This window comes from Oratosquilla oratoria, chromosome 33, assembly GCF_046742065.1.
Source record: "Oratosquilla oratoria isolate Oo_2021 chromosome 33, ASM4674206v1, whole genome shotgun sequence".
Lineage (NCBI taxonomy): Eukaryota > Metazoa > Arthropoda > Malacostraca > Stomatopoda > Squillidae > Oratosquilla > Oratosquilla oratoria.
The window spans coordinates 7,004,186-7,024,298 of NC_134809.1; the positions used below are offsets into that span (position 1 = coordinate 7,004,186).

The 20,113-nt window shown below is 38.7% G+C and overlaps 1 protein-coding gene across 1 annotated transcript in view; it reads right to left on the reverse strand.

Moving 5' to 3' along the window:
- Nucleotides 1–1,301: 1,301 nt before the first annotated feature.
- LOC143017903 (pseudouridylate synthase TRUB1-like) overlaps nucleotides 1,302–20,113 on the reverse strand; it is a 19,230-nt gene continuing 418 nt past the window's right edge. Inside the window, exons 2-9 of the mRNA XM_076172945.1 lie at nucleotides 19,667–19,767; nucleotides 16,091–16,256; nucleotides 12,691–12,808; nucleotides 10,861–10,938; nucleotides 9,828–9,965; nucleotides 4,404–4,524; nucleotides 2,229–2,374; nucleotides 1,302–1,532 (exon numbers count right to left, since the gene is read on the reverse strand). Coding sequence (XP_076029060.1) covers nucleotides 1,345–1,532; nucleotides 2,229–2,374; nucleotides 4,404–4,524; nucleotides 9,828–9,965; nucleotides 10,861–10,938; nucleotides 12,691–12,808; nucleotides 16,091–16,256; nucleotides 19,667–19,767 — 1,056 coding nt within the window. The 3' untranslated portion in view covers nucleotides 1,302–1,344. The remainder of the gene's footprint in view (nucleotides 1,533–2,228; nucleotides 2,375–4,403; nucleotides 4,525–9,827; nucleotides 9,966–10,860; nucleotides 10,939–12,690; nucleotides 12,809–16,090; nucleotides 16,257–19,666; nucleotides 19,768–20,113) is intronic.

A 20,113-nucleotide genomic window follows, 5' to 3' on the forward strand; every position in this document is an offset into this window, starting at 1 on the left:
GAAAGAGAACGAATGATAAAATTCAGACTTTACATTTCATTACGCGAGTATTGTGATGCATCACCGAATCATCGTACATCAGGCATCTGATGTTGCGCGAGAGAATTTTATTCGTATCGAAGAAGTGGGTGGTAGTAGGAAAGAGTAGGATTAATTAAGAATGATTAATATGCTTCTTTGGTGTGTGTGTGTGTCTCATCCACCATAATTTGTTACCTTCCCGAATGAGACCTCAGAGCTTTTCTGTTACCCAAACTTTCGTGCCGTACTTGGAAGCGTGCGGGTTTCGTTTCCTCCTAGTCGTGGGTTCAAGTCCCGTATATCTCCTCAATTACCAGTAATTGCTGTTACTTGCTCCAGCAGTCCAAAGGTAACAATTTTGGGACACACACAGTGGAAGTTTTTCAGGCTGGGAGCGAGGCTCGAACTCGGGACCTCAACCTTGGGATCCTGAAACACTAATCACTGCACTGAGAAGTCGTATTTGTACTGGTGTAGCGGTGCCTATGTTCTGGGACCATGCCCCAACCCCCAAGAATTGGAGGCCAAACTGTCACAAGAAGCCTTTGCCAGATTCCAATGGATGTCAGAGAATAATTTGGATTTTGCATACTTTCAGATCCTGTCAATCATCTCACTTTCATAAAGAGTTGCAGCCCTTGGGGGCTGGCATTCAGTCCCTGGACAGGGCTCGAGCCCTCTATCATCTTCAGTAGTATTTCTTCCACCTTTTCACAAGCTAATATCTGGCAACTGCTCCCCTTCTACTCTTTTTTTACTTGTGACATTGAAACCACACTAACCAAATACAACACCCTTCTGAATCCTCTCTCTCACGAAAGGACAGAGTCCACTTGGCCAGACTGCGGTGCGGTCACCACCCAGCACTTCTAAGCTACCAGAAGAGGCTGGATGACTGCATTGTGAACAGCTGCCCAGGATGTAACACTTCACCCCATACCATACAACACATAATGGAAGACTGCATTGCACACAATCAAGCACGCAAACAACACAACATACACTCTATAAAGGATTTGTGGGAAAACCCAGTTTCGGATATGGCATTCCTTGGGGAGACGGGACTGCTCGGACGGACAGTCTAGGGAATGACAACAACAACAACAACAATAACACAGACAACAGTCCAAAGTCTTGACCCAGAGAGACCAATGGGAAAGCCGGAGGACCATTACCAACCCCTGTGGGGTTGTGTGTTTCCAGTCTTTGAAACTCTAATGAAAATTATTATTATTAATAGCAATGAATAAACCAGTACAGGGCAAAAAATGAATGTAAAGTACAAAATAAAGTTTATTTACAATTCGATATCACAAAATTCTTTCACCATTTATCAAACTTCCGATTTCTTAGGCAGCTTTTATGGAAGGCGGTAAATCTCTTGTGGTTGTTCCTGATGTTGTTAACGACATTGCTAAGAGTGCACTTCTGGAGAGGCAGAGAGTGGCGCATAGTAAAGGGACCTTGTTGCGTTCGTTCCAGGTCCTGTACATGAGCACAAGTACCTAATGCTACAAACAATTGGTAAAAAAAAAAAAAAACTGTTAATAAATACAGTCACAGTTTCCTCACAACTACGTCAATATCATCTATTTATATAACACAATACCAATAATACATAATATATAACAACGTGGAAGGCAGAAGTGGATGGCATGAACTACAGGAGAAGACAGAAAATGGGATGGATGGATGGGGTGAAGACAGCCTTGGACACAAGGGGAATGTCTGTCAAGTAGGGAAGGGAGAGGGCATGAGACAAATGTGAATGAAGAGTGTTTGTGACTGGATGATAAATTGAAGCTGCCCAAAGGTATTACTTCTTAACTGTTTTGTAAATTCTGGATTGGATGAGTGGGGAGGGTTGCCATGTAATGAAGCAGCGGGGGTTAACAAGCTTTGGCTATCAGGCCCTGTTGTGGAGGTGTTGTCTTTTGTTGCATTGCTTCTGACCCAAGCATTGGGCACGGGACAGAGATGACCCTTTATTTACATGGAGCTTAGATAAACGGGGCAACAAAAGGCTGTCAGATGGGTGTGGAATAGATGAAAGGTGGGTGTGTCTTGGCTGGGCCACTCCATTATAATAGGGAAATGGGTCTTTTGAAATATATATGTACATTATATATAGAGTGAAGGTGAACACTTCACACACAAATTATAAATACATGCACTACAATATATCATTGTAGCTTAACCATACCTACCTTGTCCAAGGTCATGTATAAGACTGCGTACATAAAACCCTGCACCACAATGTACAGTCAGGTACATAAGTGGTGGCTTCCAACCAACAAGACACAAATTGTAGCAAGTGACAGGGCGTGCCTCCCTTTGTACATGTTCACCCATCCTGACAAAAAATAAGAATAATGATGTAGTATAAGAATGACCTCATCTGCACTACAGAGAATTGTACTGTGTGTGTGTGCATGTGCAATAAAAATACTAGAAATGTGTGTTCACAAACGCTGGAGTAACCACCAGGAAAGATACATTAACATGAATTTATTTTTCCTGGTGGTTACTGCTGCATATATATATATATATATATATATATATATATATATATATATATATATAAATAAACAAATGGGAAGCAAGGGGACACTGATGACTGGAAGATGTCAATCAATCTGTTACTCCAGGTCTCTCTTTCAAGAGATCCCTGGCCCCCAGGTACCTGGCAACAGCCACCAGATTGGCCCACAAGTCACTCAAAAAAAAGGACATTGTGTTCATTGTCTTCTGGGTGGTGATTACATTTGGGGCAGTTTGCTTCTGTGGCCAGGCCTATTCAGTGTTGGTATTGTTCTAAGGTTGGATGATAACCTGAATGCAACCTTGTCAGTGGAGTTATTTACTGTTGTGGGAGGGATTTCTCTTTAGGGCCTGCTGTAGTACAGAGTCGGGGTTGGTCATGGAGTGCTGATTTTGTGATCTGAGTGTATATTTACCTTGTTGTATTTAACTAGTTGTATCTTACGGGAAGGAAAACTACACTCATAGTGTCCTGCCTTTGTATCTTTTATGGATTGGTTGCATGGTGTAAGTGTTATGTTGTTGATGTTTGAGTAGTATACTGTTTTTTTTAATTGGTTATGCTTATGTCATGGAATATATCAACAGAAACATTACTCACTCCAGACAGCCATGAATAAAAAAACTACCACATAGCAAAATTAAATGGCCAAACCCTTTCATTGAAAATGAACTAAAAAATCTTATACTCATACGACATTCAGCCCACATCTCAAAGAACTGACTGCAAAAATCAACAAGAAAACAAACCTATTGGAAGCTACCGTAAGCACAGACTTTGGACAACAAAAGGAAACTCTAATATCCATCTATAAACAGTTCACAGACTATTCCTCCACAGGATGGTTCCAAACAATCAGTTAATCAAACACAATCAACTAACAGACACTGCAGAATGGAGCACTGAGAGTAATAACAGGATACACTAAACCACCTCTATTGGACACCTACACAGAGGTCAAAATCCTCCTAATAGAACATAACAAGAAAATGACAGGAACACAATTCTATACCAGCACCCTTAAAAACACACACCCTTCATACTACATCTCACAAGTACCACAAACAGAAAAAAAAATGTATCAGCAGCATACTACTCAAACATTTATCACAACCTTCCACACAGAAACACATTCATATCCAGATAACTAAACAAGCCCTTCAAGAAAGACCATCAAACTAAGCACTCCAACAACAGCAACCCCCAGTTGAAGCCCCACAGAGAAAACCCTCCCATACCAGACAATAATCACACTAGCACACCTACGCTTAAGACATCATCTGTCATTAAGACGGTACCAACACAGAATAGTCCTGAGCATAGATCCAAACCCCCCCAAATGGAACCACCACACAGAAGATATAGAACACTTCATACTACAATGCCCCACACTAAAAATCTCCATACAACAACATAATATTTCTTCTCTAAGTGACTTATGGTCCCGCCCGGAAGTTGTTGCCAGTTTCCTGGAGGCCATGGGTCTTCTGCAAGAGAGACCAGGGGCAACAGATTGATTGATATGTGATGGGATGGATGAGTAGAGTTGAAGGGTCTTGCATAGAACTATGTGATCATCCTATTTATGTGTTGTTCTGTTTGTAGGACTTTGGTTTCTGTGGGTAGTTGTTCTGTTGGGATGGTTTAGGTACATCTTATTATTGTTTTTAATGCCCAAATCATTGTTTAAATCTTAACTCATTCCTTTATCATTTTATGTACATATACCAAAGGCTTTTTACCCCTTACAAGGGAGGTAACCATAAAAACAAAGGCATGAAATTCACTCCCACCCATTCCTTCCCTTTATCATTCTAAAGCAAGAAAATCAGCCACTCACCTGGCTAGATCTGAATATCTTTTACCCTCCTTCTTGAGTGCAGAATAGACAGGAGGAAGTTGCAGGATGCTTCCAGAGAACCCCTTTAAGGCTTCCTCAACACTGGCTTTTGTCACATGATCTGTTCATACACCAAAATACATTTATCTGATGAAAGTAAGAGCAATACAGAATACATCTCAAATCTTCATTGTATATACTAGTACAGGTGAACCCTGTTATTTACATATTTAAAGGGGTTAGGCAACTGAAAATGCTGCAAATAACAAAAAATTTAATATTTGTGACACACAACTCCTTTACATAATTATCATAATTCTCTCACAAAACTGGCCACTGGATTCTCATATTCACTCATGTTTAATTCTTATACATTCAGACATCACATGTCATACAGAAGTTTCTCAAATTAAATCACAAATAATAACAAATAATTAGGGCAGCAAGAACACTTCTCTTTGTCAGACATTCCACATGGCATCCATCAAATCCAAGTGCCTTCCTAGCTTTCTTTTCTCTCAATGTACTTTGTATCTCATCTTTTGCTGTAACCTCATCGTTCTCCTCTCCATCAAAATGATCTAAGGATAACAACAAATAAAACTTAGATGTAACAACCACACAATTGGCTTTGTGTATCAGTATGCAGAGACGAATGATGGGTACCTACAAGCGGTAGTCCATTAGAGCATTATTTCCCTGCCACCCATGCCCAAGACCCATCAACTTCCTCATCTTTATTTGGAGGTGCAGTCCTGAGGGGTTGGCATTTGAATTCTGGGCTGATCCTAATCTCTTTCTCTTTTTCTCTATCAACATCCAACTGTATTTCCTCCTCTTTACATAGGGAGAATATACACCTGCTAACTACTCCCCTTCTCCTGCTAGTTCTTCTTCTTCTTCTTCTTCATACGACCTTAATCCCACTGTATTGCAGGATCAGCTGCTCGAGTTATCCTTCTCCATTTGTTCCTATCCATTGCATCCTCCTCTTGCACTCCTAGTTTCCTCATGTCATACCTCGTTATGTTTCTCCATCTCATTCTTTATCTCCCGATGCTTCTTCTTCTCCCCTTAACTTCGGCCATCATCACCTTCTTCACTGGTTCATCATCCTCTCTCCTTTTAACGTGATAGTTGGTACTACATTAATACACCCATACTAATACATTACAGACAATAGCCCAAATTTTCTTCCCCAAGAGATCTATGGAAGGGCTCAAGGACCATTGCTACCTAGGCTACTGCACCAGTGAAATGTGGCCATAATTGTAATCAAGAACTGCATTGTCTATCCTATGGGGACAGGCTGGAAACCTATAGATTAATAACTCTGAGGGGAAAAGATACAAATATTTGATTATCTTGTACAAATGCACAGAGGAGAAGGAAATTATAGACAAACATAGGTACATAGATGCCTACTTTTCCTCCTTGTATGGGGGATGACTAAGTCAAAGCATACACCAACCCCACACCCATCAAAAACTCATTCAATGTTTCTCTCATTTAACCACATGGGCGTCATGAGGCGTGAGTGGGTAGACAAGGATGCCGGTGTTGGTATGTTGATTACATATTTTTTCTTTTGTAGTTGTACATGAGTTGCCCCCAGATTCTGTGAACTGGTTTGATAATGATTTATGTGTTTATTATTACTCAGAGTAAAAGAGAATGAGTAATACAGCAGTGACTTTATATTTCATAATGTGAGTAGTGTGATGAATCGTACATATGGCAGCCGATACTGCATGCAAGAATTTGACTCGTACTGAAGTGGTTAAATGTCTCATGGATGAAGGGTCCTCCTTGTCCCCTACCACGTCACTCAGGTCAAAACTAATGCAGTGTGACTCTTTCAATAGCAGGGTGTGACAGCTGGAGATGGTTTACACCCACTGCTTCATTATATGGTGACTTCCCTCTCCTCATCCATTCAAGAGAACTTACAAAGCAGGCAAGAACATCTCTTCAGGCTGTCTACTAACTTCAACTATATTTCCTCTACCTTTTCACAAAGAAGATCTAACTGGTAACTGCTCCCTTCTTCCTACTCCTAGAGACCAGCGACACAGAAACAATCCCACGTTATAATAATAATAACGGTTGCCTTAAATTTCACTGACTGGGAACCCACAGCCCTACAACAGTTGGCAACCTTCCCATTAATCTTAAGGAGCAGTCACTAGTTGTCAGTTCTCCTGAAAAGGTGGAGGCTATATAGCTAAGGTTGAATGGGAGTGATCTTGGTGCTTAGTGCAGAGAATGAGCGTCAATTCATCAAGGTTGCATTTCTAGAAGGAGATGAGAGTGTTGACAGGGAGGTGGGTTTCTCTGAAGTTCGTTTTGCAAAATCACCACTAGCAGGTACCCATTAATATAATAATAAATGTTGACTTGAGTATTACTGTGAGAGAGAGAGAGAGAGAGAGAGAGAGAGAGAGAGAGAGAGAGAGAGAGAGAGAGAGAGAGAGAGAGAGAGAGAGAGAGAGAGAGAGAGAGAGAGAGAGAGAGAGAGAGAGAGAGAGAGAGAGAGAAAGAGAGAGAGAGAGAGAGAGAGAGAGAAGGGTGGGAAAGACTGAATTATGTCACAAAAGAGATGAGGTCTGGTGATGCACAGTGTAGTTGCATACAGGTTCAGGTACTCAATTTTAATTCTCATGCACAATGTAATGAGGAATAGACATTTGGGAATGGATTCTAAGAGGAGACTGTATGAAGGAGTGATTGTGCCAACAGCACTGTATGGAGCAGAAACAGGGAACATACGAGAGGAAGAGAGAAGGAGTTTGAATGTGTTTGAGATGAGGTGTCTGAGAAGTATGATGGGGGTTACTAGGCTAGATAGAGTGAGAAATGAGAGGGTGAGGAGGAGAACAGGGGTGGAAAGGGAGTTGTTGTTGTTGTTGTTGTTGTCGTTCCCTAGACTGTCTGTCCGAGCAGTCCCGTCTCCCCAAGGAATGCCATAGCCGAAACTGGGTTTTCCCACAAATCCTTTATAGAGCGTATGTTGTGTTGTTTGCGTGCATGATTGTGTATAATGCAGTCTTCCATTATGTGTTGTATGGTATGGGGTGAAGTGTTACATCCTGGGCAGCTGTTCACAATGCGGTCATCCAGCCTCTTCTGGTAGCTTAGAAGTGCTGGGTGGTGACCGCACCGCAGTCTGGCCAAGTGGACTCTGTCCTTTCATGGGAGAGAGGATTCAGAAGGGTGGATATCTGGGGGTCTGGCATGCAGCAGTGTGTTGTCTTTCAGTGTGTTAATGGAGCAGTGAGTGATATGATTATGAATATGTTTCCGGAGGCTGGTATTTGGTGGTTGTGGAGGAAGAGAAGAGAGTATCTGTGCGTGATAAAGGTCTTTGGGTGTTGTTTTAATGTTTCTTGGTGTGTGTGGGTGTTTTGCTATGTAGTGTAGCGGGTGTAATGTGTTTGTGGTGGCTGCGGCAAGTGTTTGTGTGCCTCTCATGTCGAGGTGGTCCTTGACTTTGAGGACTTTTGTTTCATGGTGTAAATGGTCTGTAGGTGTTGTATTTGTGCAGCCTGTAATTGTTTTTAGGGCTTTGTTTTGTATGATTTGAAGGGTGTTGTGGTGTGTCTCACTGAGATTAGGAGCCCATGCAGGACTCCCATAATTCAACACTGAGTGTATGCATTGTTTGTATATTGTTATATTAGTTTCTTTGTTTTGTCCAAATGTTGTTCCAGTGATTGACTTAAGTGCGTTAAGTCTGGGTGTGCATTTGTTTTTTATGTTTGTGATGTGTTGTTTGAAAGACATGGGTGGAGACTTCAACGCCAAGTCGTCTGCCTGGTATGTCAACAACCCTGACACAGACAGAGGGCTTGATATACAGACTCAGTTTGACTCATTGACTATCATGAACAACACACATAATCATACACATATCCCACACCAAGCCCTCTACACTCCCTCCTCTCCCTGCCTAACCCCAACAACATCATGGAGAGTGGTCAGAACCCTTGGCTCTGACCACCTTCCAATCATCATCACCACCAAAACAAGATGCACCCCAGTTGGCCACAGACACACTGGAAAGGGAGTTGGGAGATAGGGTTGATGAAAGAGTATTAGGATGGTTTGGACACATGGAAAGAATGAGTGAAGAAAGACTGGTAAAAGAGGTATGGAAGGCAGATGTGGAGGGAGTGAACATGAGGGGACGTCCTAGGATGAGATGGATGGATGGGGTGACGAGGGCTTTGGGTAAGAGGGGAATGTCTGTTGAGGAAGGACGGGAGAGGACAGAAGACAGGGGTGAATGGAGAATGGTTGTATATGGATGATGTTGTGATGCATGAGGTGGAATGGGTGGGGGGATGGGGGGTGAGGGACTATGTGTGAGCAAAATTTGACGCAGCCCAAAGGGATTTCTCCCCGTCTTCTCCTTTTATGCATGGGGGGACGGAGAGGGGGGGTCGCCGATTTAAGGAAGCAGCCTTGCTGTGGATGTGCTGTGACTTGCGACACTGCTTCTGACCCAGGGCAGTGGACAAGGTGCAGGGATGACCTGTCATCCAGGAGGTGCTAAGATGGGAGGGAGGGTGTAGGGGAGTGGAGTGTATTCAGGGATGGAATGGGTGGGAATGATTTTATGCCTTTTTCTTTTTGGCTACCTCCCTTGTAAGGGGGAAAAAGCCTTGGTATATGTATGTATGTACAATATCAGCAATAGGTCAAACAGACATCAGCCAAGTAATCCTATCTCTCCATACTAAAAGTGACAATTCATGGGTAGATTGCAATAGTTTTACCCTAACAGAAGTTTAGATAAGCACCTAAGCAAGATGCTGTAATGACTGTCATTTATCTTATATTATTTCTTTATTTGTTTTGTTATCATTTGTCTATTTGTTTATTTTTATTTGCTTGAATCTCATTTATTATCAGTTATATGTGAATTTATTATTATTTACTATTTACATTTTTGTTTATTATTTAACTATACCTATGCATTTATTTTATTTATCATTTACTTTATTATAGTTTTTATTTATTCATTCATTCATTTATTTATTTATCATTATTATAATCTTTTTTCGCATCCGACCTAGATATGGACCAAAAGGTCTCCTGTCAGCATGCCCCACCTTTGTAATCCTTTGTTTAGCACTTACCTTAGGAAAAGAAAGTTGATGCACTACCCAACATATCCGATACACCAGTGACAACAGATATGAAGGAAAGATGATGTGAAAGCAACAAGAAGATAAAGTTAACAATGGAAAGAGATATATATATGAACTCTTGTGAATTACAGAAGTGAATTCAAGAACAAGAGAGAAAAAAGTGAAACTGACTAAAAATCTTTTCATATCTGCAACACTCAAAACCAATACAGCACATGCATGATGTTAGTTCACATCTCAAATACAGCTAAAACAATGAGGTGGTTCTCACCATAAGGCTTCTCTTCACACACAGTTCCTATGTCATTGTAAGTGTCTGTACTTTTGCCCAGGACACCAGAGACTTTGTAACATTTTTCACTTGTAAGCAAACTCTTCAGTTTCCAGCAATCCTGGCCAGCTCCAACAACTGCAATGCAGAAATTGTGTCAAATATACCAACTGATCTTTTATATTGTCACAATAATTATTGACTTTATTTGTTCATGTTATGAATGTGTGCTCTGATTCAACTATCCCCTTATAAAGGGGAGGAGAAAGCCTTGTTATATATACTTATGGTTTTCTGCAACTACTGTAATTTCCTGATGATAAAATAATCAACAAGAGGGAAGGTATTTCTGACTGTGGATAACATGGAGAATGCAATAAGACAATCAATGATGATCATAAAAGAGGATTTTTCAGACTGTTTTGAAAAGTGAAAGGGACCTTAGAATAAGTGTGTAATGTTCCAAGGGAAGTACTTTGAAGGGGACCAAGGTCTTATTGCTATAGGTAGGGCACTTTTCTTATTTATCAAATAGATCAGTACTTTCCACACAGACCTTACATATTCTATTTATCTATGTATATACCAAAAGGCTTCTTCCCCCTAATAAGGAAGATAGCCAGCCAAGGCATGTACTCATTCCTCACACATCCCACATCCTCCCATTTATATTCCTTTAATCTAAGCTCCTTTTGGATGAAGGGCCATCTCTGTACCCTACCCACTGCCCAGGTCATAAGCAATGCAGCAAGACACAGCACATCCACAGCAGGGCATGGCAACCTAAACTGGTTTACCCCCACGACTTCATTTATATGGTAACTCTCCCTCCTTATATCAATGGAGACAACAAGGAGAAATCCCTATTGGCTGCATCAACTTATTCCCAATCATTCTACACTCACACCTACCTCCCACACAAAAAACAAAAGTTACTACACACAGATAGTAGATTTCATAATGAGATACAAACACAACAGATTACTGAACATGTTGATGAACTTAACAAAACAGGACAGTGATGACACTATACCCAGTACTCCAGTTGCTGAGGAGTCCAGCGTTCCTCCATGACCAAGTTTGATGTGTTCATTACTGCCATACTTGAGTTCTGGAAAGCAGAGGTCATAATTGAGATTCAAACCAATAATGGCCAGGTATTGAAAGACTTATATTTGAGATTAATGATGGGTACCTGCACATGGTGCTCCTTTGGGATGGATAATGGAGAGCATCCTCTCCTAACCAAATGTCTTCAACACCTATCAACACTCTCACTTCTTACTAGAAGTGGCCTGATTAAATAGCACAAGGTCCTTAGATCAGGCCTAAAATTCAATCAAAATCCACTTTTTTTTCACATAAACTGTCCTTCTCATACTGGCTACTGTGATAGAAACAGACATGTACAAAAGTCCATAATCAGTCAATGTGGGGCCATGAGTTCCCAGTCAGTGAAACTTGAGTCAGCAATTAATCAAATTTATGTTCAATACAGCTAGTCAGCAATAATTTCACTAAAACTGTGTTTGCACATCTATATATTTGTATATATACCTAATAGTGCTTGATTAGGAAATAATTCAAGTACAGTATTATGTCTATACACGATGACTTGTCCCAATTCATTTCAAACTAATGTATATTTTGAAGATAAACCATTTCTGCTGCCATGGTGTTTAAATGTTTTATGATATTTTTGCAAAATTAAACTTCTTAAATCCAATATTTACTTATAAATCCTCCCTGCACCCAGGTTGCATTTGATAACTTTTTGTACTACCTTACAGACAAATGATTTTATTCAGTAGAGAAAATATCCAGGGGTAAGTTATACAATAGAAAGTGGATAGTTTTAAGGATTTGGGGTTGGATGTGGCAGGAACTGGAGTGGGGGTATAGTTAAATTGTAGATTGAGAGAAACAAGTAAATGACTTGGGGGATTAAAAAGTGTCATGAGAAATAGGCATCTAAGACTGAATGAAGAGGTGATTGTGCCAACAACACTGTATTGGGCAGAGACTTGGAGTTTGAAAACCAGAGAGGAGAAGTATGTTTTTGAGATGAAGTGTCTGAGAAGTATGATAGGGGTTACAAGGTTGGATAGAGTGAGAATTGAAGAGATGAGGAGGAGAGTAGGTGTGGACAAGGAGGTGGCAGATAGGGTTGATGAAAGAGTATTGGGATGGTTTTGACACATGTGTTTAAAGGTGGAAGAAATAGAGATGAAGTTGATAAAGAGGGAACTCCGGCCCAGTTCAAAGAGTAAGTGTCAGCCCTTGGGAGTGCATCTCTAAATTGATCTGAGGAAGTTGACAGAGTTTGAAGATGGGCAGTAGGGAGATGATTCTCTTTGATGTCCGTCTTGCAAGATCACCTCATGCAAGTACCCATTGTTGGTCCCTTATTCAGGATAAAATCAGAAATACAAACACAATCTGCGATGCAAATATAAAACCAGAAAAAATATATAGTTCTGGCTCCTCTGAAAGAACACATTTGTGGCATTCTTTGTTAAGATCAACAACAGATAAAACAGCAGTTAATCTACTAGAAGCCCTTAGAAAATGCACTTAGCTCTCATTTTAACAAATTCCCATTTAACACATTTCAGAGACAACAGACAAAATCCAGTGACTCAGAATAAATTTCTGAGTCCCTTCCAGTATACAATTATGGCATATCAAGAACCCATTTTGACAAGCTATCATAAATCTGATATTAAATTACAGTAAATGTGTTGAACTTATTATACTTATTGGATTAATGTTCCCTTCCTTTTGTCTATTAAACTGAGGGATGGGTGTAGTGCATAAGACAGTTCCTTGCTTAGTAGGAAAAGAGAAATTAATAAAAACTAACCTTTCCTGATGTTATCTTTAATTTCTTCCAAGACCTGTGCACTTGTGATTCCTTTAGGCTTCTGAACTGCAAAAATCCCTTTGAAGGGAAGATTTGCAACTTTCCTCACTTCTTTAATCTGTAAGATAGAGGCAAAATTACAAATCTATCTATTTCAGTTATAATTAATAATCCTTTTGTACTAAGGGATACCTAATATCTTATTCTTGTGAACATAAAGTAAATTATATAACTGTGTGGCACCCCCTTTGTAGTGAAGGGGTAAAACCTATCTCAATTGGCCCCTTTCATATTAAGGTGTATGTGTTTCATTCTAACTCATGCTTAACAGCCAGAGAATTGATTTTTTTTTGTTTTTTTTTGTAGATGCCCTTTGGTACCATAGGAGTTAAATGTTTTATAGGTTCATACAACTAATAACAATCTAGGATGACTAAAATCTTTATATAATCAATAAAGGATTGAACTTTTATGAGGTTTACCCCAAACTCAAATATTCCTTATCAAGACAATAATAAAAGAATTAATGTATGATCATTTGTATTCAGTAATCACGAACAATTTTGTTCAGTAAGGGATCAACTTGCAAATGGTGTGATCATATGTAACACTTTCTGAACTTTTAACTCCTATGGTGATGCTTAGTTGAATAAAAGTGTTTAGTGTCTGCTTAACCGAATAAAGATGTGCATGAGCCAAAATAACCAAAATAATGAGCACACATGCTAATGGAAATAACTGCAACTGTCATAATTCTTTCACTATAATAATAAGCCTCTAGATGACTAATAGTTTGGAGCTGTCCAGAACAAAGTCATTCATTGGTGTCACCATAGTGAAAAGGTTTAGAAATAACTTGGACAAGGATCCAAGTGACATATGACCTCTATTATCTTTCTACTTTATTGATTTATGTTTCTTGATTCCATGGGGTGCCAAATGAGTGATGTTACTGAGGATTTCTGGAGATAATGACATACTGTTTGTCAGTCATTTTTTCTAGCCCTTTAAGGTATGTTTGTGAGCTCCTGGCAGTAATTTCATCATTATGGTGTGCTATTAGTATCATACACAGATGATCTAGCAATAATAGTTCAATACCACCACTATAAAATTCCTGCCAAAAACACAAATATACCTTATAAATCTGAGAAAATTATTTATATGAAACAGGATGTCAGTTCCATTCACCTAAATTCAAGGCTACAAATTATTTTTACTTTCAACTCTTGACATAAAAACAGTCCCACACTATTACAATACAAATAACTGTCCAAGATTTTTACTCAGACAGATCTATGGGAAGACCCATAGATCATTGCCAGCCACTACACAGCAACAAAGGATTACAAAGGCGGAGCATGCCGACAGGAGACCTTTTGGTCCATATCTAGGTCGGATGCAAAAAAAAAAATCATAATAATAAAATAATAAATAAAAAATATAATAATATAAATAACAAACAAAATACATAAATAAATGCATAGGTATAGTTAAATAATAAACAAACAGGTAAATAGTAAATAATAATAAACTGACATATAACTAATAATAAATGAAAATCAAACAGACAAATGATAACAAAACAAAAACAAATAATATAGAATAAATTATGATCATTACAGCATCTTACTTAGGTGTTTAAATGATTCTTAAAGCTTCGAACTGAACTACATTGCACTACCTGTGCAAGAAGTTTATTCCATTCATTAACTACATGGTTGGCAAAGTTGTTTCTACCTACTTCCAAATTGAATCTATTTCCGGATAGTTTGAGACCATTGTTTCTTGTCTGATTCTCATTCAATGTGAAAATTTTGTCACTTTTGATGTTGTCAATTCCCTTTAGAATTTTAAAGACCTGTATCAAGTCACCTCTGAGTCTACGCTTTTTTAGGGAAAACAGATTCATATGTTTTAGTGATTTTCTTATGATTTATTTTTTATATTTGGAATCAGTTTTGTGGCTCGCCATTGTACTTTTTCCAATCTGTCAATGTCTTTAATGAGATTTCAAGTGACTGAAACAATTATTGTTATTATAGTATTAGTTAAGATTACTTTCAACTCCCTACATAACTTTATGATATCATTTGATATCCAGTTAACATTATATAGCTATGATAATAAATAGTATGGTTAGCCAATCTAAATCAAAAGATTTTTTACAATCAGATCTAAATCAGCTTAAATAAATCTTAGTCTAGTTTTTATTCATATTTAATTTAAATAATAATATTTACATTAATCAAATGCTAATTTCATTTTTGCATTCATGAAAATGGCAGTACATTTTCTTACAAAACAAGGTAAGCTACAAAACCTGAAAGCTAACAAATTTAATAACTGTTGCTTTAATTTTACTGACTGGAAGCCCAAAGTTTCATAATAACCAGAAATGGTCCTCAGGCTCTTCCAGATTACTTTAAGACAAAAACCTTGAACTGTCATCTGTGCAGTATTAGTGAGGGTTCTATTTATATATTACCAAGTATCATGTGTAGGAAGAACAGGTGTAGTCACCTCTATTTTATGAAACAGTGGGTAGAAAAGTGAGGTCTTCTACTATGAAGAACCAGCATCAGCCTCTTATGGCTACATCTCCAAATGGATGTGAAGGTGCTTACTGATTTTGAAGATGGGCACCTTGGGGAGGATTATATGACATGTCGACTTTTGTTTTCATGACTGGCTCCCACATCATTTGGGGTAATAGCTACATTTACATAGAGAGGATAAAATCTGTCTCACCAACTCTTCATGGAAGTAAGAATCTGCTCTATTAAGTTACAAGAAAGAGAAATTATCAGGATATTGATCTAATGAGTGAGATCAAAGGAACTGTAATAAGAACTGACCACTGGTAAATGACACATATGATAATGTTTCCATATCCCAAAATAATGACGGGAGATTAGAATCACCACAAAACACAAACAAAAGTCACAGTATTGCGTGCTTAAACAAAAATGTAGGAAACTAGACCACACACTATTTTAGCTATGAACCATGTGCTTAGTGGAAATATGGCTGTTGTTTAATATTGAGTATGGTATTGGACCTTGCACTTTTAATGTATATGGTGGTAAGTGTAAAGTGTGAATATGACAGTAAACAGTGCTGATCAGATGCTCTCCCAATAAATAGATAGCTATAAAAGCAGTGCTAAACTATGATGCTGAAATAAAATTTTGGGCATGCTAGAAAAGTCCGATTCTTGTGGACTGTAGCGTAGTAATGACCTGTATTCCCCGTAGCCTGATGTTGGGGGGGTACTGGACTGCCCAAACCAGACTATAGGGTGATTGACAAATGTAACAATTTGCCAGAAGAGGCTGTCACGGCCACATCTACAAATGGTTTAAAGAGAAAAATAGGAAAGGTGTTAAGGTTTACTGACCAAGTCTTCGATCGTCTGCCTGTGGTCGGAGTGATCACCTGTGACCTTATCTCCTGGCGGGGATGGTAAAGAAAAGAAAGAAAATTGTTTGGGTACAGAGGTCAGGAAACTTGGATTAGGCCAGGAAGCTTGGGATTTTTCTAAGTGGAAACAGTCTGCACGTAATCTATTTCAAATAATTATGTCTAAGCTCAAAGCTGACTTTGAGGTTGGTTGGGAAGAATCTGAATAAATGGTAATATGAAAGTATTGATACACTATTATGATTCTGTAAACTTTCCTACTGGTTCGACTTACCATTATGATATGTCAGGAAACCAATATCATTATCTTTTCCAAACTATCAAAGAATACAAGAAAATAATCTTGCAAACGACATACAATGTGTTTACAAACAACTCCTTGTATTTGTTTATATTCTCACATTATTAAAATTAAACTGTCGTATCCTGGATATTTGAGTTTGCTAAGGCATTTTCAGAAAAAAAAAAAATCAGGCGGCTTATCTTGCGCTGACAACTGAACTGTAGTGACAAGTAATTTACCTTTAGTGTAGTTACTCGTCCTATATTATGAGGAGAACTAATCGACATTGTTAGAAACGAAACTACAAACATTCTACAACATGACAAGTTATTCAGTACAAGCTTACACTTTTCTTCATCAGTGGATCATTTAATATATATGTTTATTTTTTAGTTTGACAGAATATCTATAATATGATTTTATTTTAATTTCTTTGTCTTTATATTTCTAAACGTTGAAAAAAAAATACTGTCGGCAGAATAGGCATGTAATTCACAACAGGAGGAGAGGAGGAGGAAAGAAGGAGCAAAAAGAAACTGGGGGATTTTACTCTATACGTTGAGGAGGGGGATTTTAGGGGGCTAAATCCCGGGGAGAACAAAATTCTTAGGGGGACTAGGACATCGCAGTGGTGGGTGGGGTGGAAATATCCCCTATTGGCGTCCAACAATGTGAATATACATACTGTAAGGTCCGTTACACCCGTGGGCGCTACCATCGCCTGTGGTTAGCTTCACTCATACAGCAAAATGTGACCCACCTCCATCTACAGCTACAGCTGGCCTTGGAACATGTTACCCAGGTAATATCCTCCATCACTGCTCCGCATCGGCTCTACACTGACGGATCACTACAATCAGATGGTGCAGCTGGAGGAGCAGTCTTCTCGGTATCTAGTCAAAACGTCCCCCGGTGTGGGTACTATAGTCAGCGCAAGGAGAAATGACCGATAAGGCGGGGCTAGGAGATTTCCCGGTGTTGCCACATATGGGCATCCATGGCGAGAACGTGCGTGTGGATGCAATAGTTTCTGAATGCAGTGTGAGGGGGGCGGGACTAGAGATTAGATGTAGCGGCAACGTCGGTCTTTCATACACATATGCCATATCTACACTTAAAGAAACGAAACCTTTGTATAGAAAACATTGCTTTGATTTTTACCTCAGTGGTGGTGAGTGACAAAAAATTATAATATAATCATATGAGGCAACATTATAAAATTATAAAATAGAATTATATAATAAAATAAAATTATAAAATGATTATATGTGGCACCACAGGGGAACTCCCAGTGCTCCGCCCTAACGGTCAGATCTCAGTGCATCGGGTATAGTCATCATATTCATTCTTGCCTAGTTTGAACCTCTAGCACTTCAGATGGTAGTTTATTTCATGTTTGTTATTCTCTCTTGTATTATCGAGTTCGAAATCTCTCTTGCCTGTGCATTTCTTTCTTTTGACGAACGTGCTCATGGTGACCGTATCACCCATCTATCGTATTTATTTTCGTTGTTGTTACCTTCCATTTCCCCTCTTCCCTTAGCCTCATTACTCATCACGTAATGTCTCTTGTTGCTTTTTCTAGCTTTGAATATTTTGGATAATTTCTTGTTAAGCAAGGAACATAAGAACATAAGAATGAAGGAGACTGCAAGAGACCATAAGACCTACACTAGGCAGCTCCGTATCCATCACCACCTGTCATTCCCATCCATAAAGTTGTCTAATCGTTTCTCAAAACAACTGATAGTTTCAGCGCTTACTACATGGTTACTAAGTTTATTCCATTCGTCGACCACCCTATTAGTAAACCAATTCTTGCCCATTTTTCTTTTTCCTTTTTTAAGTCTAAATTTGTCCAGTTTATAACCATTACTGCGAGTCCTGGCCTGTTGTTTTAATATGATGATCTTGTTTGCATCACCCTTGTTAAAGCCTTTGATCCACTTGAACACTTCTATTAGATCACCCCGCACTCTACGTCTTTCCAGAGAGTGTAAGTTAAGGTGCCTAAGCCTCTCTTCGTGAGGTAAATTTCTGAGTCCATGTATCATTTTGATCATTCTTCTCTGTACTGATTCTAGTGAATTGATGTCCATTCTGTAGGACGAGGACCAAAACTGTACCGCATAGTCAATGATGGGTCTAACTATCGCTAGATAGAGTTTAATAATTACCTCTGCACTCTATTCGTTACCGTCCTAGCAATGAAACCTAATGCTCTGTTAGCTTTATTCCTGGCGCTCATGCACTTTTTCCTGGTTTTAAGGTCCGAACTCACTAGAACTCCCAAGTCTCTCGCACTCAGTTTTCTCTAAAAGCGTGTTATCTAAGCTGTATCTATTTTCGGGGTTGTGTAGCCCTACTTTTAACACACTACACTTAGAGATATTGAAATTCGTATGCCATTTCACCAACAATTTGTTAAGATCATCCTGCAGAATCTGTGCGTCGTCTCCTGACCTAACCAGGCGTCCTATTTTAGTGTCATCTGCAAACTTACTAACATCACTACTTATCCCGTCGTCTAAGTCGTTTATGTACATAATGAACAACAAGGGACCCAAAACCGAACCCTGGGGGACCCCACCAGTAACATTGTCCCACCTAGATAGTACTCCATATTTAAATTTCTTATTGCATCTGTGAATTTTACAATCTAAGAAAGAAATGCATGAATCTTTTTCAATTTCTATAGTGAATTCTATAGAAGGAACCAATTGATTTAATTTAGTTATAAAGGTATCAACATTTTCATTGTTTGGCCAAATACAGAGAATGTCGTCGACATACCAAAACCATTTGACCTTCTTGGAAAGTATGTTTGCTAAAAGCTTGGGCTAAAAAAAATTCCATGTATATGTTGCTCAGAACGGCTGATAGGGGATTTCCCATCGCCATCCCAAATATCTGTTTATAAAATTTTCCATTAAACTCAAATTTACAGTCTTTGATACATATCTCAATAAGGTCAATAATGATTTTAGTATCATAAAAAAGATTGTGATGTGGTAATTCTTCCGCTAGAAATTCAAGCAGGTCATTAATTGGAACTCGGGTGAATAACGAAGCAGCGTCATAGCTGATCATTTTAAAATCATAATCTATCTCAAGTCTATTCAATTTATCAATAAGATCAATAGTCTTTTTGATATCTGCTTTTGATATTTTCCCTACAACTGGGTTCAATAGAGTCACCAGCCATTTGGACAGTTTGTATGCTGCTGATCCTATTGAACTTATAATCGGTCTAACAGGGTTGTTACCCACCCTCCCCCAAGACCCAATGTTCCCACTGTGTCATCCCACTGTGTCATCCCACTCGTGTCATCTGCGTTCAAAAGGTACAGTGCCTTGATGGTCGAGTGAGACTATTATGTACATATGTGTTGCTGTGCATCTTTTGTCAGTCATTGCAACCGCTATTTATTAAGGGTGGAAATTGTGTAAATGTGATGATTAGCACAAACGAAGAGGATGTGATCTATGTTTTTCAATAGCTATATTATAATTGTTAGCCAAATGTATGGTTATTGTATAATTTTCTCATTTGTACTATGTATTATTGTATATTTCATGTGTATTGTATCATGTCCTGGACGTCCAGTAATTTATGTTACGTTCTTTATTTCCAAAATTTACTTAATGGCGCCAGTATGTGTTCATATCTTTCGTATAGTTTGTCTTAGTATATATTCATGTCTTTCGTTTATCTTG